General features: G+C 34.7%; 1 protein-coding gene across 3 annotated transcripts in view; it reads right to left on the bottom strand.

The window, feature by feature from the left end:
- LOC149796321 (transmembrane protein 131-like) overlaps positions 1–23,727 on the bottom strand; it is a 197,579-nt gene that overhangs the window by 125,909 nt on the left and 47,943 nt on the right. For all 3 annotated transcript variants that reach the window (XR_016421660.1, XM_089960972.1, XM_089960973.1), the window contains exons 4-10: positions 21,525–21,590; positions 17,889–18,012; positions 14,010–14,123; positions 9,616–9,738; positions 6,526–6,606; positions 2,060–2,207; positions 780–898 (exon numbers count right to left, since the gene is read on the bottom strand). Coding sequence is in view for 2 of the 3 variants with exons in the window: in XM_089960972.1 (XP_089817098.1) it covers positions 780–898; positions 2,060–2,207; positions 6,526–6,606; positions 9,616–9,738; positions 14,010–14,123; positions 17,889–18,012; positions 21,525–21,590 (775 nt within the window). In the remaining variant the exon portion in view is untranslated. The remainder of the gene's footprint in view (positions 1–779; positions 899–2,059; positions 2,208–6,525; positions 6,607–9,615; positions 9,739–14,009; positions 14,124–17,888; positions 18,013–21,524; positions 21,591–23,727) is intronic.

Below are 23,727 nucleotides of genomic sequence, written 5' to 3'. Positions count from 1 at the left end.
CAATTGTATTCAAAGTGATGATGAAAACCAATCAACCAACATTGCAATTGAAGAATGAGACGCTTTTGACAATTATCTAGGCATGAATAGTGTTCTACCAACTGGACCTAGTGTGGTTGCACAAAGGCAGACATGTTGCTTTCTGTCTTTCAAGCTCATGTCTGATTTTTATATGCAGTTCTGATGCATACAACATAATGCCATTGTAATACATCAAGACTGCCACCACCATCCTGATGCATACAGCATAATGCCATTGTAATACATCAAGACTGCTGCCACTATTATGATGCATACAACATAATGCCATTGTAATACATCAAGACTGCCACCACTATCCTGATGCATACAACATAATGCCATTGTAATACATCAAGACTGCTGCCACTATCCTGATGCATACAACATAATGCCTTTGTAATACATCAAGACTGAGGCCACTATCCTGATAATGAAGATAAGCTTTATCTTTACTTGTTAAGTTAGTTATCACACACATTTTTGTTGAAATGTACTGATATAAAATTTGCCCTACCCCACCCTAACTGTAAGAATGAAAATTGACGCATATGAAGATGAAAGAGCAGGAAACCACAAAGTGGAAATCCTGGACATCACTGCAAAATAGCAATAACTATAAAAACATGTATACAGATTCGACCATGAAAGTTATTAAAATAAAATTGTACTCAAGCATGTCATTCTTCTCTTTCATGGCTAATTTCTTTCTTATGAATAATTTCTCTCTACAGGTTAGTAGAAAAGTTTGATGGCCTTACTGAAACATATATTGGTTTTGTTCCTGTACTGCTCACTATTATTGGCAAAGTTTGAGGTTCATCCAAAGTGCGGAGAATTCCAAAATCCAGCAACTCTTGATTGGGAAAGAGACCAGCTTCTGAAATAAACACGAAATGGTGAAAGTTTCAACAGTATGTTCCACTGTCAAACTATTTGTATTCAAAGGCACTCATAACAGATCCAATATTAATTTTGTATTCAAAGGCACTCATAACAGATCCAATATTAATATTTGTATTCAAAGGCACTCATAACAGATCCAATATTAATATTTGTATTCAAAGGCACTCATAACAGATCCAATATTAATTTTGTTCTTGATATTGACCTTATTTAATCAAAACATCAAGAGATGAAATCTACTTGTAGCATATTATGTTACTGAAATTGTATTGCAAATTTCAATTCCAAAATAGCAGGCGAGACACTAAATTCAAATTTTCTCTTGACAATGGCCACATAACATTTGTAAGTGGTAGCTCTGAAATATCAATGCAAGAACAATATGTTGACCTTGTATAATTTGCAGCACAAGTTAACCATGTAGATTTTTTAATAATTACATGCATATTTGTTTTAATTTCCGAGCCATAATGTAAACCAGCTGTCACTTTTTTCATGGGTACCAATTTTCACAGGTACAAATTTTGGGGATTCTGTCATTGCTACAAACCATGAATTAAAAACCCTACAAAATACAATTCTACTTCACAAATCTACGCATATAGGCACTGAAAAAAAATGTCTTTTTTTTCCTCTCCAAAACCACAATAACTGATACCCACAAAATATATGAATTCACTGCAATTTCAACTTTCATCTACGTAAGATGTACACTTGACCATTTTATTACTCATTTGAGACATTTAATATCCAATGACCAATCATATCAGGTTCTAAATACCCATTATTTAATACCTGTCACCTGTAGACAGACCGCATATAGAACTATTGTAATGTAACTGCCCTGCAGATCTGGGTCTATGCCTGTGGACAGCCCACATCAAGATCTACAGTAACACAGCTGGACTGCAGATCTGGGTTCACACCTGTGGACATCACACACCCACATCTACTGTAACATAACTGGGCTGCAAATCTAAGTATACATCCCTTAATTCTCACAAGCAGCATCAACCCAGATCTGTTAGTTCATTAGCAAAGTCTATGCAAATGTGGGTCCATGCTGGCAGCAGTTGGATGCAACTTATACACTGGTATACTTGATAGAATTCCAATCTTGCCTTATGCTACTAACCTGACGTAACCTCCACCTCCATGGGCAAAATGAGAAAACCATCCTGTTCCTGGTCCGTTCGGATCCGAATGAAGGCTGTATGGTTATTCTCTATCCTCCCAATGAAGTTGGCCTTCATTACAGTTTTTGTCTCAAAGGGAGGAATTTGCTGTAAACAAAGAAAAATATCTTAAGCTTTTTTGATTAATTTGCACTCTATAATCTTAATGATATAAGTCAATTACCAGCAGCAAGCATGAAGGTTTCCACAGAATCAGAACTCTATTTAAGCATTATATTTGAGTAGTTTACACAATACAATTGACTAAAATACATAAAAATATTATTTTTATATGTGTACACATTGTGCAAAACAGTTTAATGTTAAATATTTTGTCCAAATTTCTCACTGCACTGTTCCTGCCATAAGCACAGTCCAAGTTTTATGATGGTGCATTTGATCAATTTAAATTGTGCTATTGGGACAGGTTCAGAATGCTCTGCTGACAACTGAAATGACAGTAATTTATGACCATAACAACACTCAGTCAAATACAGCTATATACTTTGAAACACTTTAAATTCACTGGGTTCCAATTTTCATGTTTTTCATGGGTGAACTAGACCAGGAATTGAAATTCACAAATAAATATCAACCAAGCGGATATTCACCCTGAATCACCCACCCCTGTTATATGCAGTGGAAAGGCATCACCTGCTTCTTTCTTTAATTTAGCACTATGGCTATCCATAATGCTGACAATGTGAAATATACATTAGGATAAGTACATGAATGGTGAGGACCACTAAACTAAATGATTACATTTCAAATGCAAACATTTACGAGCATGAAATTCATGTAAGGCTGTAACCATTCTACCCAAAGTATAGCAATAAATGCAGATTTACTCAAGATCTCTGACCTTCTTTACTTCCCAATTCATACATTATTCCCATTTATATATATCTTTTTGCACAGAGCAACCGATTGTTAAAAAAATGATCAGCAGATTCGTCCTGCTTTCTCAAAGCCTATTTCAGTCGTATCTCTCCAAAGTGCTACTTTATCTTGTGCCAGATCTGGGTTCACACCTGTGGACATCACACCCCCACATGGATAAGCCACTTAGTGTGAATTGGCTAACTGTTAGATGTTTTTCGGTTAACCAAGAACCAATCTCAATGTACATTTCCAATGGTCATATCTTGCAGTTTATGTTTTGCATTGTTTATAATGATTTCTTCAGCACCAGCCATTACAATACCTACCTGATAAAAGAGAGTGCAATGTGACCCCTAATGGTGGGGTGACTTCTGTCATGACAAGCACTTTAAGAACAATTTGTCGTATGCACAACATTAAACTCATTTGCGGGAGTACTCATACACCACTGTTGTCCAAGTGCACAAGTTCATAAATTTTTTGTTCTCTCGTGCACCTTATCCAGGGATCATGCTACCAGGCGAGGTGGGCAAGTAAGTCACCTAAAAAATGTAAACGACTTTTTTCTGTTAAGAAAGCAAAAACTACTTTGCCCTGTCTTTTTTAAAAAAGTACAATGAGTTACAGTAGTATATGAATTGTGTCTGGATGATTAAGATTCAGTCCAAAATCTTGTGTCTGCATTTTTAAGTCATCACAAAATGCCATTAATAAAACTTAGTTAAAAAAATTAAAACTCCCATAATTCATTCTGTGGGGATCAATTTTTATGATGATGCAAAATAACGCTTTTCATCAGCACTTCATTTCTTTGGGGGAGGCAGACTGATTTTTCCATAAAAGAATCACTATTCAAACTTGGTTCTTAAATATATAGTTGGTAAAAACTAAAAAATTTACAAAAATTTCCCACAAAAAATAATGAAGCAATAGTAGTTTACAAAATCAGGGAGCAAACATCTTCGCTAGCCAAGGTTTCGATATAGTTAACCCTATCTACACCTTAACAGATAGTTCAGATGTTTTGGCTGCTTCAGGGCTGTGAATTTCATTTCGACAGCAGGCATCCAATCAAAATCAAAAGAGTTCTGTTCAATGCAGTGTCTAGTTGTCACTGAAACAAATGACCAACAGAAGGGTTCTGTTCAATGCAGTGTCTAGCTGTCTTTGAAACAAATGACCAACAGAAGGGTTCTGTTCAATGCAGTGTCTAGCTGTTATTGAAACAAATGACCAACAGAAGGGTTCTGTTCAATGCAGTGTCTAGCTGTTATTGAAACAAATGACCAACAGAAGGGTTATGTTCAATGCAGTGTCTAGCTGTTATTGAAACAAATGACCAACAGAAGGGTTTTGTTCAATGCAGTGTCTACCTGTCTTTGAAACAAATGACCAACAGAAGGATCTGTGGAATGCTGTCTCTCAACTATGCAGCAGGGTTCCTGCACTAAAATGAGGTTTTTTTTAAAGGATTTTCCAGGACATTTTAAGGAAAAAATGTCAGTTTTCTGGAGTCATTTTTAAAATGATTCTCTGATGAAAGACACAATACTGCAGCTAAAGACGTGTGCAAAAACCTCTTAGTTACCAGACTCAACTATGGCTACTGACGCAATATGAGGATCATTTCAAAATCGTTCAATGCAAAAATGCAGTGAAAAACCAACATATTTTCTCTAATAAAATTTGTAGTTTAGCTTCTTATAAAGTTCTAGGACATTTTATGACAAAATGTAATTTTCACGGAGGTTTCCCAGATATTTTCTTTGCAATCAAATTTCAGTTGGATTAAAAAGTCTCTTTCGAAATCAGGATCATGTGGAAACCTGTGTCAATGTAACAAATGACAAACAGAAATGTTCTGTGGATTATAGTTTCCAGTCTGTAAATGGAATAAATGACAGTTTTCTGTCTGCTGTTGGCATGTGGTTCTGTTAACTTCTAAACTGTTAATGCAGGACCTTAACACTCTTGACACTGAAGCCACCTACTTCTAATAACATGGCTGAAACAAGAGCTCACAGGATACCAGGGATTTACACTATCACCTAGGATACCAGGGATTTACACTATCACCTAGGATACCAGGGATTTACACTATCACATAGTTTCATCTGAATACAGTAACAAATCCATAGCAAAAAAGCTTTCAAATTGGAGCTGAACACAATGCTGCTGGCCATTGTTGATAATGACACCATCAACAGAGAAAAATAAAATACAAGTCTTGCCTTTCACTGATTAAACCAAAGCAAAGTAGAACAACATTTGTTCAAATCGTCAACAACAAAAACCATTCAGATAATAGGAGGCAAGTATCATCCCACATCAAACTTGATGCAGAATTCTAGTAATAAATGTAACTCTATAGTCTGGAAGTATTACTCACAATGCACAAATACAGACTTCTGATTGGTCAAAATATTTTTAACTAGGGCCTGGAGTTGAGTCAAGTTTTAAATGGGATAGGAGACGTAAGCAAGCTTGGATTATTATATTAAGATTTATAGGTTACTGCATTTGTATGGGAAAATATGAACTAGTTTTTCAGATGGAAATACTGCATGACCTTGGGAGTGCAGTATATATATCTGACATAACGAGTTCATATTTTCCCATACAAATGCAGTAACCTTTTTATTATATGCTTATTTTCTTATTCTACCTAAGGCTTAATTATGTAAACAAAAATACACTACACGAAAAAAGTAACTGAATATATGCCGTGTTCCAAACTAAATACACAAGCACAGATCCATCATTACGCAACAATATTATTAATGCGCACATAACTCTGCCCAGATAAATCTGAACTTAGTCACGTGCTAGACATAACTTTCGAAAGAAAATGGTGTTCTGGTCTAACTAAAATTGAAATTCGGAGTCATATTGTGAATGAATGCACACTGCAACAAATTTTCCATTTGATCTGGAATGAATAGATTTTGGTATTTTTGTTGTTTCTACAAAAGTTTTTGATTATGGACTGGATTTATCGGTGCCAATTCTACATGAAGTACATCGGATTTCAGCAGCAATGGAGCAGAATGTTGACATCTGCAACTTTGTTTCTGTTCTGCCATTGAATGTTTGAAATCATAATGTGGGATAAATATGAAGTCTTCCAATTGCAATTATCAAAAAGGCACTATGGAATGTAATGTTTATTTCATTTTGAGTGCAGTAAGGAGGATGTAATTGCACTTGGAATATAGTCAAAATTACAATTCAATTTCAAAATGTGTAATCAAGCTTGAGAACCCACGACTTGGCTCATGTAATTTGGATTTGCAGAACATTTTGAGGAAATTCAGGATGTAAAACTAAGTATATTTTTTGCCATTCTTATTACCAGCTAAAGATAACAGTTTATGCCTTGCCTTGTCATTTGAATGTTATTTGTAAGGACCCTGTCTGGCGTCTACAGCTAGCCTAAATTTGAAACATTCTATCAAAAAAGTTAATGTGGAATGTGGCAAAGCAGCTCTGTCTTTGCTAATATTCTTTCACAATGGTTTTCAGGAATCCTCTGTAGATAACTTACCCATAAAGATTGTGGCGCTTCTTTATCTCCGCTGGGCAGTTCTAAATGCAAGTCTCCCTCACTAGAAAACATCTCCAACACCTGAGACAAGAGGAAAATTTTTACAGAATATCAAGCTTTACTCAGAATAATCCATATCACTTCTAACTTGTCAATCTTTCTCAAAAAGTACAAATGGAACTCGGTGTGTACAATTTGGATTTTTAAAGCAGCCTTAACAATTTTTCAGTCATATCGCTACGATGCATGCAGTCTGGCAGTTTATAGCGATGTCTCGCACTGGGGCATCATGACGCAGATATCCCACCCAGTCACATTATCCTGACACCAGGAGGACCAGTCCTAACACTAACCTCTTAATGCTGAATGCCAAGCAATGCAGCTGTTAGTACCATTTTTATGTCTTTGGAAGGACTCGGCTGGGGATCGAACCCACGACCTACTGCATCCGAGTAAAAATGGAACTTCCAATTTTTATATGAATAATTGAAAGTAAAATTGGAGGCAGAGAAACTTCACAACAGAGCATTCTAACTTCTTGGGTCAGAACAAATTACATGTCTAAATATTAGTGAACAATATAATTATGTTAGTACAGTACATCACAAAAATATAGAATACTTTTCAATGTATGTTTATTTCTCAGAAAACTGTGTTAAGTCAAGAGAAGGACTGCATGAGACAAAATATAACTGAATTGTACAAGAGAAAAGTAACATGTAATACTACAATATAAGATCAAAGGGACATAACTCACAAAATGTTTCTAAACATGTTCTTTTGATGATCAATACCTATATGTCTCTGTAATCTTATTACACTAAGTCTTTATTTCTCTTTCTCCTTCACACAGAACTGATTAAAAATTCATAAAATATTTTGAAAAAATATGCTAGCAATTAGTTACACATCTGATATTGTTTTTAAGTACCACATCAAAGAGGTCCAAGCATCTAAAGGGAGGGAACTACTATTATTAATCAAGTCTACTTTGGGTTACAACTTATACCCCTTTGAATATGTTTCAAGGTCCATCTCCTTATTGTAAAAACAGAAGCCACTTCTAGTAGCCGAAAGTAGACTGCATGCCATAGGTTCTGAAAGACAAAATCCCTCCAAGCCTTAAGAACTAAGAGTCCACAAGGTTGTGTTCTACAGTTTCATTCAGGTTCAGTTAGGAAAGAAAAATTACGTCCGAGGTTTTCCTCACTCATATATTTTATAATTCATATAATTCATTTGTTGCATTTTCAGCAGCTGGTATTACGTAATCTGGCAAAATTTGTTTTCCCTATTTTAATAACTGCTAAAGATATTGTACTTTTGACTACTTCAGACTGAATTTTTTTTACCTACAGGAAGCAGCCATTTTGATCGGATGTGTGCTTAGAACATGCATGACTTCCACAACTACAATGTGTAGAGAATTTCAGCCACAGAATATGAATGTACCACAGAGGTATGCCAAGATTCTCTCAACTGCATATTGTAAATGCAAAGTTCTTCACCTTATCCCTGTCACTGTCAGAAATATATCTGTGGTATTAAACTCAAGAGGAATGATCCAAGCAAAACATTAATTCTGATCCAAAGTAATAACCCTGATCCAAGCAAAACATTAATTCTGATCCAAAGTAATAACCCTGATCCAAGCAAAACATTAATTCTGATCCAAAGTAATAACCTTGATCCAAGCAAAACATTAATTCTGATCCAAAGTAATAACCCTGATCCTAGCAAAACTTAAACATAATCTAAGCAAACCAATAACACTGCTAAATATCCTTACCACTGACTTCGTTATATACAATGGAAAAGAATACAGAACATCAATTTTCATTAGTTCTTTATTCATTATCAGACTTAATGTTGTTGAGTGATGGGTTCACCAAATTTTTAGTGGGTAATGCATTACAAGATAACAATCAAAAGTACAAAATTTAAAGATGTACATATAAAACCAAACACAGCCAATATAAAGATCCTATGTACAGTATGGTCTTGTACTGAATACTGGAGGTTGATGGTTAAGTACTGCCCTGGTCAATTGCTATTTTTGCTCCATCCCTTTTATGACAAACAGAAATTTAAGTTACAAAATTTGCAGTTCTCTATGAAAAGTTTGAAGAAAATCTGACCACCTAAATGTTGTTAATTTTATCTAAAAAGAATCATGATACACATTTTTGGAGTTATAAAAATGGGTAATCACTCTGGACATATAGTTCCATATTCAAATCCCGTAGTAATTATACTATTGTAGATAACCACATCCTGTAGTAATTATACTATTGTAGATACCCACATCCTTTGATACACCTAGATACTAACATCCTGTGATACACATAGATACTTACATCCTCTGATACACATAGACACTAACATCCTGTGATACACATAGATACTAACATCCTGTGATACACCTAGATACTCACATCCTGTGATACTCACATCCTCTGATACACCTAGATACTCACATCCTCTGATACACCTAGATACCCACATCCTGTGATACACCTAGATACCTACATCCTCTGATACACATAGATACCCACATCCTCTGATACACCTAGATACTCACATCCTCTGATACACCTAGATACTCACATCCTCTGATACACCTAGATACCCACATCCTCTGATACACCTAGATACCCACATCCTCTGATGCACCATGTAGTAATTAGAATGAGCCAGATATCCACATCCTGTAGTAATTATACTGTGCTAGATAGAACCATCCTCTGACATTCAGTAGTAATTAGAATGAGCCAGATATCCAGGATGCATTCTGAATGCTTAAATAATCCTAATTCAAGCCAACAGAAGTATTCCTGGATTATTCTTTTCTTGATATGATTACATAGGTCAAATGTTGTATTAGAAATTCAACCTGGTGCATATTATGAAACTGGAATGGAACCTTTGCTATAAAAGTGTTTATGATCTTAACCACTCCAATTCCACAGATTAAATTTGCCAGAAGTTTTATAATATAAACAATGTGTATATCTGGTTTAACTTAGAAAAGAGTGATGTCCCGTACAGAGATAGTTTACACGTCATTTTATTTTCTTTCTAATATCTTACCTGTAAAGGTGAACTGTGTGGATTATGAAGATTTATTACGGGAGAAAAACTGCTGTTTAATGGAACTTTGGCCCCAAGATAGGGCCTCACTCTGTATGGATTTGGTATACCAACTCCAAAAACCTGAAAATGCACAATGAAAATCAGTAAAGACCTTCCTGATTATCCTTTTTTCCTAATAAGGGACAATGTTATGTTTGGCTTCTTTATTTCAAATGTCATTATTTGCATTTATTTTATTTTATTTGCACATTTAAAAACAGAGACATGACTAAAATTTGTGTTTGCTGTGCATTGGTTGTTACATGCAAAATGCCATAAGTTAAGGACTTAAATGGGTTTTAAGACTGTAAGTAAATGATGTGTAATGATTTTGTAACTTTAAATCACATGTATAATGCACCACATACAATTTTAAATCAGACAATTATGTGACAAAAAGGAACAAAAACAGGAAATGATGGCCATAAATTTCCTGCAAACAGAATGCAGGCAGGATATAACTTTAACAATGTTCTTCCTTTTAGGACATACAGGCTAATAACAAGGAGATCAAAACATATTGTTTCGTAATAATAAAAGTATTGTTTTAGGTATTTCAATACACAATTGTAATCTGTGTTGTCAATGAATAACCCTTATTAAACTATGAAGGATGAATACTTGTTCAACTCCTTGAACCATTAAGGATGAATACTTGTTGTTCAACTTGTTAAACCACACAGGATGAATACTAACTGTTCAACTCATTGAACTATAAAGGATGAATACTAACTGTTCAACTCCTTGAACCATAAAGGATGAATACTAAGTGTTCAACTCATTGAACCATAAAGGATGAATACTAACTGTTCAACTCCTTGAACCATAAAGGATGAATACTAACTGTTCAACTCCTTGAACCATAAAGGATGAATACTAACTGTTCAACTCCTTGAACCATAAAGGATGAATACTAACTGTTCAACTCCTTGAACCATAAAGGATGAATACTAACTATTCAACTCATTGAACCATAAAGGATGAATACTAACTGTTCAACTCATTGAACCATAAAGGATGAATACTAACTGTTCAACTCATTGAACTATAAAGGATGAATACTAACTGTTCAACTCCTTGAACCATAAAGGATGAATACTAACTGTTCAACTCCTTGAACCATAAAGGATGAATACTAAGTGTTCAACTCATTGAACCATAAAGGATGAATACTAACTGTTCAACTCCTTGAACCATAAAGGATGAATACTAACTGTTCAACTCCTTGAACCATAAAGGATGAATACTAACTATTCAACTCATTGAACCATAAAGGATGAATACTAACTGTTCAACTACTTGAACCATAAAGGATGAATACTAACTGTTCAACTCATTGAACCATAAAGGATGAATACTAACTGTTCAACTCCTTGAACCATAAAGAGTGAATACTAACTGTTCAACTCCTTGAACCATAAAGGATGAATACTAACTGTTCAACTCCTTGAACCATAAAGGATGAATACTAACTGTTCAACTCATTGAACCATAAAGGATGAATACTAACTGTTCAACTCCTTGAACCATAAAGAGTGAATACTAACTGTTCAACTCCTTGAACCATAAAGGATGAATACTAACTGTTCAACTCCTTGAACCATAAAGGATGAATACTAACTGTTCAACTCATTGAACCATAAAGGATGAATACTAACTGTTCAACTCATTGAACCATAAAGGATGAATACTAACTGTTCAACTCCTTGAACCATAAAGGATGAATACTAACTGTTCAACTCATTGAACCATAAAGGATGAATACTAACTGTTCAACTCCTTGAACCATAAAGAGTGAATACTAACTGTTCCACTCATTAAACAATGATGGATGAATATTAGCTGATAAACAAAAAAAGATGAGCACTGCCTCTTCAACCAGAAACATTAAGGATGAATACTTGCTGTTCAACTTGTTAAACCATGAATCATTAAACAATGACGGATGAATACTAGCTGTTCAAAAATGAAACACGAACACTAGCTGTTCAACTCATTAAATGATGAAAGATGAACACTAACTGTTCAACTCATTGAATGATGGAAGATGAACACCAACTGTTTAACTCATTAAATGATGAAAGATGAACATTAACTGTTCAACTCATTGAATGATGGAAGATGAACACCAACTGTTCAACTCATTAAATGATAAAAGATGAACACTAACTGCTCAACTCATTGAATGATGGAAGATGAACACTAGCTGTTCAACTCATTCAATGATGGAAGATGAACATTAGCTGTTCAACTCATTAAATGATGAAAGAGGAACACTAACTGTTCAACTCACTGAATGATGAAAGATGAACGCTTGTTGTTCAACCCATTAAATGATGAAAGACAAACACTACCTGTTCAACTCATTAAAAGATGAAAGATGAACATTTGTTGTTTAACTCGTGCAAGATACCTTTTCATTCTTACCTAAAGAATACTTTCATAATAACCAAGACTTTAAAACCTCTGTACCATACTTGTCCATTAACAAAACTACCCGTCCGATTTCCACAAAAAAAATAGCAAGCAGTTATTTGCTATAGGTATCTTTGTTAATAAACCCACCCATTCTTTTTAAATATTTTATTAGGCTGGTATCCTAGACTTACCATAGGAAACATACTATATTTCAACTACCACCACCACCAATACTGCTGCACCCCCCCCAACCCATCCCCAATTAGTGTGAAACGAGACCACATAATAAACATGGGAGGGAACTAATTTCAATTATGTAATATTTAATGATTACATCATTGCTTACCTTTTCCAGTACATCAAGTTCCCCTTCCAAAGTAAATGTTCCCTCGGCCAATTTGTAATTGGAAATTAAGAGTTTAAAAAAGAAATATGATTCCAGTTCTTCAGTCATAGTTGGAATACCTCATATTTTGATTTGGAGTGAGACAGTGGAATCTTTGCATTAGTGGCAGGTAAGTATGATATAATTAAGATTAGTTTTACCTACAAATAAGGGGGCCCAGAGTGGCCGAGTGGTCTAAAGCGCTCTACGTTATGGATCACTGCCATCTCACCTCTGTCTGCGTGGGTTCAAGTCTCGGATTCCACCAATGTGGGTATGTGAGAAAGCTTGCCAGTAGCTTCTCGTGGGTTGGTGGTTCTTTCTGGGGTTTTCCCAGGTTCTTCCTCCACCATTAATACTGGCTACCATGTATAGACTATCGTGTGCTGAAAAATGGCATTAAACTCACAACAACAACAACCTAAAAATAAAACTTCACCTTGACAGCAATAATACATTAACCACCATCATTGCATTGCTGAATTTACTAGTCAGGAGAGTGCCCCAAAACAAAAACTGATTTTATAAAACAAATGCATTTGCCCTTATGACATTTGTGTTGTCCCTGTAAGCAGGCGGATGACTTGGCAACATGTTGTGCTGTCACAACTGGACCCAATGAAAAAATACCTTAACTTTGGTACAACAAAGACTGAAGGTAAAAGGATGAAAGATAGTGCGAGCATGATTAACGAGGTTAATCTCTTAGAACCATCCTAAGAGGAGCGGTTCATGTCGGCCCAAGATTCATTTTATACATAACGTCATGGGATTTAATTTTCATGAAAGAAAAGTGCCTATCAGCAATAGTATTTGCACACACCCCCATTCATTTGTACCCCCTACCAATTTTACAAACAAAATACATCAGGGATATAAAAAATGCACAAAACAGTAATTTCATTCACTGAGTTCTAACCTGATTGTTGCCAAAGAGTACCTAGCAAAGTTGATTTATTGGCGTTTCAATGCAAATGGATATAGTTTACACATCATTTTATTTTCTTTCTAATATCTTACCTGTAAAGGTGAACTGTGTGGATTATGAAGATTTATTACAGGAGAAAAACAACGTAAGCAAGCTAACAAACTGCTCACTATCCATTTCTGCTTTCTAAACAGACTGCTCACTATCCATTTCTGCTTTCTAGAACAGTCTGTTTCAGTTAAAACTGTGTCTTCTGCATCCAATATTTGCAATGTTTGGTTTTAATATTTCAAAAACAGACTGAACAAATATAAAGGAGGAACAATTGTAGACATGTGTAAAAAAAAGAGATGTAATCCAAAATTTACAGAATTAATGAGATTTTCAAAGATGCTGAACCACATGGCATCTGTTGCTCGAACACATAGACTGGCCCAAGTAAATATGACAACTGTGTTGCTAAATAACTCCCATTAGATTCTTGACACCAACAAGTAGACATCGTTTATGAACCCTGACGAAAATCAGGTTTGAATTTATAAATCAATGAATCAAATGACCAATTTTTCTGCATTTTTATATCCTTGATGCCTTCTCTTTTTAAAATCAGTGGCAGCTTACCTGATATTTATATGATCCCTGTGATGTGTGGATATACAACGTATTTTCTACATTGCCCACTTGTCGGGCAAGAAAAACTACATCAAATGTTGTATTCCCACCAGGTGGTACTATCTGCAAAAGACAAAATGGAAACATTAATGCTAAAAAATGACTGGGAAAGTTCCTATTGGAAACTGGTGGAGGGAAAGGGTGGGATGGTATCATAACTATCAACTGCAACTATAACCGACATTTTTTAATTTTTGGGGCAAATTTCATACTTATAATGGATGATCAGCAGGTGTATTAATTCAACTGCAGTTCTGTCAAAGCTTATTCATGTTGCTGTAAAAAGATAAAGGAATAATGGTTTTCCCTTAAATCAGGGATGAAACATTTACTGAATAAAAAGAAATGTATGGCTAATATATATATATATATATTTCTTAGTTTGCATAAACATTCTCAATTAGTCTCAATCTACCTATTCACAACCCCCTTTCCACTCTAATGTCACTCCCGAGGAAATAAATCAAACTGGTTTTAAAACTGTACATATCTACTAATACAGTCCAATCATATTCCAAAGTTTCACATATTTTTTTTTAAAGGAAGAGTTGGATAATTAAAGCCTATGTCTTAGGTTTGAATCAATCACTGAGTGATACAGTAAAGACAGGCTATTTAAATTTCATATATTTCCATGTATACTACTGGCCCTATCCTCACTTTTCACAAACACTTGACACCACAGAATTAGCTATCAACATCTACATATTTTATAATGAGATAATAAAATGTATCAGTGGAAGAAATTTGATATCACCACAGTTAATAATAGCAATTTTAGAACTCTTTTTTTTTTATGTAGGAAAAATGTTTGTCCATATGTTCATTGGTCAAACTTATATTTTTATATCTAGCCATAGTCAAGTTTAAAAAAAGATTAACTCAGACATGATCAGAATGGCAGGTATCTCTGCAGTCACAAAAACTAGATGTACAAAAACTCGTGCCCAAGTTTTTAAAATTTGGACTCATTATAACTTTGCCAGGATTATGGATAGAAATAGGAAATGTCTGAGTATCTACAGACACCTCAATGATCAAGCTGGCACGTGTAAAACATATTTGACTCCAAAACAAGTTAAAGTACGCTTGAAATTACCCAAGCCTTTAATGAACCAATACCATTTGGCCTGTGTCAAGTACTGTATTTGGTAACAGTATATGGCCTGCCAAAGTTGCCTTAAATACTGAAGCTAACAGTACATGGACTGCCAAAGTTGCCTTAAATACTAAAGTTAACAGTACATGGACTGCCAAAGTTGCCTTACATACTAAAGCTTACAGTACATGGACTGCCAAAGTTGCCTTAAATACTAAAGCTAACAGTACATGGACTGCCAAAGTTGCCTTAAATACTAAAGCTAACAGTACACGGACTGCCAAAGTTGCCTTAAATACTAAAGCTAACAGTACATGGACTGACAAAGTTGCCTTAAATACTAAAGCTAACAGTACACGGACTGCCAAAGTTGCCTTAAATACTAAAGCTAACAGTACATGGACTGCTAAAGTTGCCTTAAATACCAAATATAACAGTACACGGACTGGCAAAGTTGCCTTAAATACCAAAGCTGACAGTACATGGACTGCCAAAGTTGCCTTAAATACTAAAGCTAACAGTACACGAACTGCCAAAGTTGCCTTAAATACTAAAGCTAACAGTACATGGACTGCCAAAGTTGCCTTAAATACTAAAGCTAACAGTACACGGACTGCCAAAGTTGCCTTAAATACTAAAGCTTACAGTACATGGACTGCCAAAGTTGCCTTAAATACTAAAGCTAACAGTACATGGACTGCCAAAGTTGCCTTAAATACTAAAGCTAACAGTACACAGACTGCCAAAGTTTCCTTAAATACTAAAGCTAACAGTACATGGACTGCCAAAGTTGCCTTAAATACTAAAGCTAACAGTACACGGACTGCCAAAGTTGCCTTAAATACTAAAGCTAACAGTACATGGACAGCCAAAGTTGCCTTAAATACTAAAGCTAACAGTACATGGACTGACAAAGTTGCCTTAAATACTAAAGCTAACAGTACACGGACTGCCAAAGTTGCCTTAAATACTAAAGCTAACAGTACATGGACTGCCAAAGTTGCCTTAAATACTAAAGCTAACAGTACACGGACTGCCAAAGTTGCCTTAAATACTAAAGCTAACAGTACACGGACTGCCAAAGTTGCCTTAAATACTAAAACTAACAGTACATGGACTGCCAAAGTTGCCTTAAATACTAAAGCTAACAGTACATGGACTGCCAAAGTTGCCTACATTAGATAGCAGATACAAGCCACTGCTAGATTAATACATGCCATCATTAATCATTTCTGTGTTCTGCTGCTATGCAAGCATCACTAACCAACAATCTACGATAAACTACATCATGCAAATGAGCATCTATTAGTGACTGCCACCTTCTTTGCCGTGATCTGGTTATGCACTCCGTGGTACTTTGGTGCAGATCAGTCACTAGTTTTCTATGACAAATTCAAAACACAAGCTGTATGAGAAAGGTCCATCAAAACAATTTAGTGTGTGATGAAATCAGTTTTAAGAGTGACACAAGATAGCAATTACTGTTACTGTATTAACTGTATTTATAAAGACAGAAATCGGTCCACTTAAATCAGCTTGATAAATAGTGAATTGGAACAATGAATGTAGCCATAGGGATGTGCAGAAAAAGAATAGCTTATATTTCAAAGGATAAGTTCGATATTTTAAGGCAACTTAACTCTAGTTAAATGCATTGCTAAGCAAGAAAACAGCTTTTCAGTATGCAACTGAGAAAAATCACAAACTTGGCACCAAAAAATCAGAATGATCAGGTCTCTAAAAGACAAACAGAATAATTCGTCTATAATACATCTGTAAATATAAGCAAGTATGGAAACTGGGATACATATAAGGTAAGGCAAACAATGCTGTTAGGATCAGACCCTGCTTCTGACATCTTTGGATCTCAAACTTATTACATACAAGCATATTAGTTTATGAGTTCTGTTATTTTGTGCTTTTGAATGGTTAAAATGTGCTAACATAGTGTGATATCACTGAGTTGCTAATAAGCATATGTAATTGCTGTTTTCAACAAGATATTTAACTGGATAAAACGACTGGACATTACTCAATGCAGTTTTTTAACAGATAAATAATTTAATGTTCATTTATTTAATTGGACAATGTGACATTGGGCTCTTATCTAAAAAAAAAAAAACATGTTCTTAAAGTCATAATGCACTGGCCTCAGATGCAGCTAGAATTTAAACATACAATTTTTTTCTCCAAGTGACTGATATTTGCATCAATTTATATCTAATTAAACCTGATGATAACATATTAGATTAAACATGATGACTGACAATTTATTAAACCTAGCTTTTACATCGCTGTTTTAGTGATATCTACATAGCCTGATGCATCTAATGTATGACAAGAAAGCAACATGAAACTAATTATATCTTTATTTTCTTTTAAAACAGTATTATTTGACACAATTAATGCACAAATACATGTACTGTGAAGCGAGAAAAATATTTAGTTTACTTAAACTAGCATTTTTACTAAACTACTAAACAGTTGAGTGGCATTTTGTGTCCTCACCAACCCTCAACATGACATACACTCATTGATATAGTTCTCTATCATTCTTGCAATACCAGTTCAGTATATAACTATGCTGACATGAATGGACACAAAGTACTGACTTATAACGGGGGAAGCTATATATGCTTGGTGTCATAACCAGATAAAACTAATGCATCTCAACTATTTAATATCCATATTTATTTTTGTTTCAGTTCAGTGGCCACAAATATACTTACTTTATCTTGAAAAAAAGAACAATGAAAATGAACTGTGCTGCCCGATATGGACAAAAGATGTAAGTTATTTTTTGCATCTGTATTTTGCACTACAACTTGTTCCATGCGCGGCATGCCAACAGGTCTGAAAGGAAAAATAAATAAGCATGTAATTTGGAAGTTTAATCCATCTAATTAAAAAAATTCCATGATAAACAAGAAGTCTGAATAATTTCCTTTTTTCTTTCACATTTGTGCACTTATTTACGGAACAAAAATACTTAAAGGCCATTGCCAAACATATCACTGTGACCTCCTAAAAACCTCTGCTGAGAAATAATCTGTTAGCCACCACATTAACCTCCAAAGTACTAATCAGCCTAGTAACCTCTGATGTGTAATGAGCCTTTAAACCTCTGCTGAGTAATAATCAACCATTACACCTCAGCACATCTTAATAATCTATCTGCCCAAAAACCTACACCAAGTACTCAGCCTACTTCCCTCTTCAAGCAACACAGCAAGCTACATTCACAAAATTCTCATCAGCAGAATTAGGATCCATTACACCAGTATATGCTGGGTTTTACAAATCAAATTTGCTTCTGTAACAGAAAAGATGACGCTGTCGGTATTCATGTACTGACAAATTGTAGTCGTGACAATTAATCGTTTTAACATCAAAGCCTGCAAGAATCTGTTTTATTCTTTTCTTTTAGTTGTAGTCCCATATCCCTGCCAAATTTAATCAATGATTTTTGGCAATAACACAGCGAACACTAGAAGGAGTATCTGCTTGATGATTGCAAGGGTTTGATATCTGATGATTGCAAGGGTTTGATATCTGATGATAGCAAGGGTTTGATATCTGATGATTGCAAGAGTTTGATATCTGATGATAGCAAGAGTTTGATATCTGATGATGGCAAGAGTCTGATATCTGATGATGGCAAGATTTTGATATCTGATGATAGCAAGAGTTTGATATCTGATGATTGCAAGGGTTTGATATCTGATGATTGCAAGGGTTTGAGATCTGATGATGGTAAGGGTTTGATATCTGATGACTGCAAGGGTTTGATATCTGATTCAAGATGAAAAAATGCAAATTAAAGTACTCCTCTTTCTGTTTCATAGACATTAATCTAAGCAGTCACTTTCCGCTTCATTCCGTTTGCACTGAAGAATCTGTAATCATGGCACAGCAATCAATAAGTACACATTTTTTTTTACAGAAAAGGTACTAATGATAAATCTATGACAGTTCCTAGTATAAAAGCCACAGAGAAGAACATAATGTTCTAGTCAACAGGATACCTGTCAAAAGCTTTTTCAACCACTATGGCACATATTTCAAATTCAAATGCAGAGAAATCAAGAAATACTTAAAAGGAATGAAGAAACGAGTTTCCATTTCAATGGGCAATTACATATTTCGATTCCATGTGTCAGTGTTGACACTATATCAGCTGCACTGGGACCTGAAAATCATCACTGATATTCTTCGAATTGTGAGACAAATGCTTGTCAGAGACTGAAGTCCATCATACAAAGGTGAAATGGCAGTGATCAGCCTATTAACATACAGAATTATATTTAAGCACTTAACCTCTGTAGAGTAATAATTAACCTATTAACCTCCAACAAATACTAATCAGTCTGTTAAATCCCCAGAACATTAATCAGCCTATTAACCTCTATAGAGTAATAATCACCTATTAATCTCTATAGAGTAATAATCAGCCTATTAATCTCTATAGAGTAATAATCAGCCTATTAACCTCCACCAATTACTAATCAGTATGTTAAACCCCGAGAATATTAATCAGCCTATTAATCTATATAGAGTAATAATCAGCCTGTTAACCTCTATAGAGTAATAATCAGCCTGTTAACCTATATAGAGTAATAATCAGCCATTAACCTATATAGAGTAATAATCAGCCTGTTAACCTCTATAGAGTAATAATCAGCCTGTTAACCTCAATAGAGTAATAATCAGCCTGTTAACCTATATAGAGTAATAATCAGCCTGTTAACCTCAATAGAGTAATAATCAGCCTGTTAACCTATATAGAGTAATAATCAGCCTGTTAACCTATATAGAGTAATAATCAGCCATTAATCTATATAGAGTAATAATCAGCCTATTAACCTCCACCAATTACTAATCAGTATGTTAAACCCCGAGAATATTAATCAGCCTATTAATCTATATAGAGTAATAATCAGCCTGTTAACCTCAATAGAGTAATAATCAGCCTGTTAACCTATATAGAGTAATAATCAGCCTGTTAACCTCAACAGAGTAATAATCAGCCTGTTAACCTACATAGAGTAATAATCAGCCTGTTAACCTCAATAGAGTAATAATCAGCCTGTTAACCTATATAGAGTAATAATCAGCCTATTAACCTCCACCAATTACTAATCAGTATGTTAAACCCCGAGAATATTAATCAGCCTATTAATCTATATAGAGTAATAATCAGCCTGTTAACCTCTATAGAGTAATAATCAGCCTGTTAACCTATATAGAGTAATAATCAGCCATTAACCTATATAGAGTAATAATCAGCCTGTTAACCTCTATAGAGTAATAATCAGCCTGTTAACCTCAATAGAGTAATAATCAGCCTGTTAACCTATATAGAGTAATAATCAGCCTGTTAACCTCAATAGAGTAATAATCATCCTGTTAACCTATATAGAGTAATAATCAGCCTGTTAACCTATATAGAGTAATAATCAGCCATTAATCTATATAGAGTAATAATCAGCCTGTTAACCTCAATAGAGTAATAATCAGCCTATTAACCTCCACTGAGTAATAATTTGCTTGTGACTGTGCTAAAAATGAATATAATTTCTCTTCTTCCAGATTCATGTGAATCTTCAGGGAGGACTCTTATGATCAAGAAGTGGCTAGTCATAAAATATAAAATAAAGACAAAAAAATACTATCTTTAAACCATCTGTCACTGGTAAGTGAGAACATAAGCTTGCAAATAAGTGAAAATTCGCTTTTTCTGTGCATTTGTGTGAAATGACGTGTTCTGCCAATGTTTCCTGAATTTGCCCCCTGGCATTCTGAATCTGAGTCAAACACAAATGTAATGCTGATGCCAACACCAACTATCACAACACCATCATAAATGTAATACCTGTCTCACCTATGCTTCAGTGACAATATCATTCATACAGAATTGGAGCTACTTTTGAAGACTTTTCATGGAAGTTTTCAAGGACTTCCAAAACTGCTTTAAGAAATAATATTTACTATTGGAGTTCAATTTTCTCTGTATATTTCTTTATCACTGAACTGATAAGTATAGACCTTGATGAGAAAGCATGTAACTAATTAGTGTACTATTCATGGCTTACACAATCATTAACTGTGATCCATCCATCTTTACACCATTTCTATTTATTAATTAGTTCATTATTTTTGGCAAGAACCTAAATAACACCATTTCTTAACTGACAACATGATTTACAATTTGATAAAACCAATTTATTTATTGCACATGAAAAATAAATACAAAACAAACTCTCTGAAACAATCAGTTGAATCATCATACATTTCTTCAAATACATTTGATACAGGTCAAAGTGACATCATACCAGTATCTATGAAAAAATATCCTTTATACTTACTGTTCTTTAAAATCTAACATATCTGGATGGAACAATATTGAACTGGATAATAATATCTCATCATTCCTGTAAAAGAGAACAACACCAATTAAATTATCATCAATCCTCAACTTAATAAACCATCAAAAAGGATCAAATTTTTCTTTTTATTACAAGGATCATATTTCTGATATTAGAAATAGACTTGGTAAAGGCAGTCTTTATCCAACCAGGACCACTTTATGTGTTCATATCATCTTTTAAACTTTTCTTTGAAGAAAATACTCAAAAAATATGACATACATGGCCGTTTTCTAAACAAATCTGGTCAGAAGATGCCCTTCCTATTCATAAACACAAATACTTTAAACAGCATGTCTATGACTCCATGCTTGACTCTAGAATTCAGCCAGGGACTATCTACTTTTCTGAAAAAATGCTACATGATATTCAATTAATGATGTGACTACTGAAGGGAATTTCAGTTTTAATATCTTTAGAAACTACAGAAATTGTGAGTAATGTGCTCATGTAAATTGTTTCCCCTGCATCACACCATTTCCCCCATGATGGAGTTGACATCACACCCATTCGCCCATGATAGAGTTGACATCACACCCATTCCCCCATGATGGAGATGACATCACACCCATTCCCCCATGATGAAGTTGAGTCCATAGTGAAAAATGTTGTTGTTGTTGTTGTTGTGGGGTTTAACACCATTTTTCAGCACACGATAGGCTATACATGGTGGCCATTATTAATGGTGGAGGAAGAGTCCGAGAAAACCCCAGAAAGAACCAGACACACAAGAAGCTACTGGCCAGCTTTCTCACATACCCACATAATGAAAAATAAAACCTGTGCAAAAGTGACAGGATTGCAAAGATTTGTGTGTGTGTGATTTGGATTTTTAACGTAGCTTCAACAATGTTTCAGTCATATCGCTACGATGTCTGCAGTATGACAGTTTATAGTGATGTCTAGCACTGGGGCATCATGCATGCCGCAGACATATAGCTTAATGTCCCACACAGTCACATTATCCTGGCACCTGGCCGACCAGTCCTAACACAAACCTCTTAATGCTGAGCGCCAAGCGAGGCAGCTGTTAGTACCATTTTTGTAAATCTTTGGCATGACTCTGCCGGTTATCGAACCCACGAACTCCCGCATCCAAGGCAGATGCTCTAACCACTAGGCCACCAGAGTGGTCACAAAGATTTGTCAATATGTGCATCTTCTGATGATGACCATGACATGTTCAAGTTCAAAACGATCCATCAAAACTGCAGGACCAGTTTTAATCACAAGATTCTGTTTTATGCTGGATCCAGCCACAAGAATAAATAACTCCAATGAATATTACAAGAGCAAAGTGACTTGTCAAAATATGCACATTTACTGATAACCATAATGTAATTTACTGAAAATCAGTAGCCTAGCTGTATTCACAATATTCAGCAATTACAGCAAGATCCAGCACAAAATGGGCAATAACTACACAAATTGTGGGAGCAAAGCAACATCATCCAATCTGACCATGTTGTTTACTTGTTTTCATAATCTAATAACTACACAAATTGTGGAAGCAAAGCAACATCATCCAATCTGACCATGTTGTTTACTTGTTTTCATAATCCAATAACTACACAAATTGTGGAAGCAAAGCAACATCATCCAATCTGACCATGTTGTTTACTTGTTTTCATAATCAATAACTACACAAATTGTGGAAGCAAAGCAACATCATCCAATCTGATCATGTTGTTTACTTGTTTTCATAATCCAATAACTACACAAATTGTGGAAGCAAAGCAACATCATCCAATCTGACCATGTTTACTTGTTTTCATAATCCAATAACTACACAAATTGTGGAAGTAAAGCAACATCATCAAATCTGACCACGTTGTTTACTTGTTTTCATAATCACCAGCAGGTAAGTTATTAAAAAAATTACATTCTTATCAATCATTGTTATCCGACAATATTTACTCAATTTAGATCACTTTCAATTTTTTACCTCGCAATGAGTAAAACACAAGTATAATTGCAATAAGTTTTGGTTTAAATTCATGGCATTTCAGTTTTCACATTAGACAGGATCTGCAAGTTTAAGCTATTTGCACAGACCAACACAAGATTTAAAAAAACAAAATGTTTAAAAAAGAAATAAAACAGGTTTCAGTCAATTTGCATGCTAACAAACTATATTTATTAA

Source organism: Sinohyriopsis cumingii, chromosome 6 (assembly GCF_028554795.1).
Source record: "Sinohyriopsis cumingii isolate HCF-2022 chromosome 6, ASM2855479v2, whole genome shotgun sequence".
Lineage (NCBI taxonomy): Eukaryota > Metazoa > Mollusca > Bivalvia > Unionida > Unionidae > Sinohyriopsis > Sinohyriopsis cumingii.
This window is presented reverse-complemented; position numbering and strand designations above follow the sequence as displayed.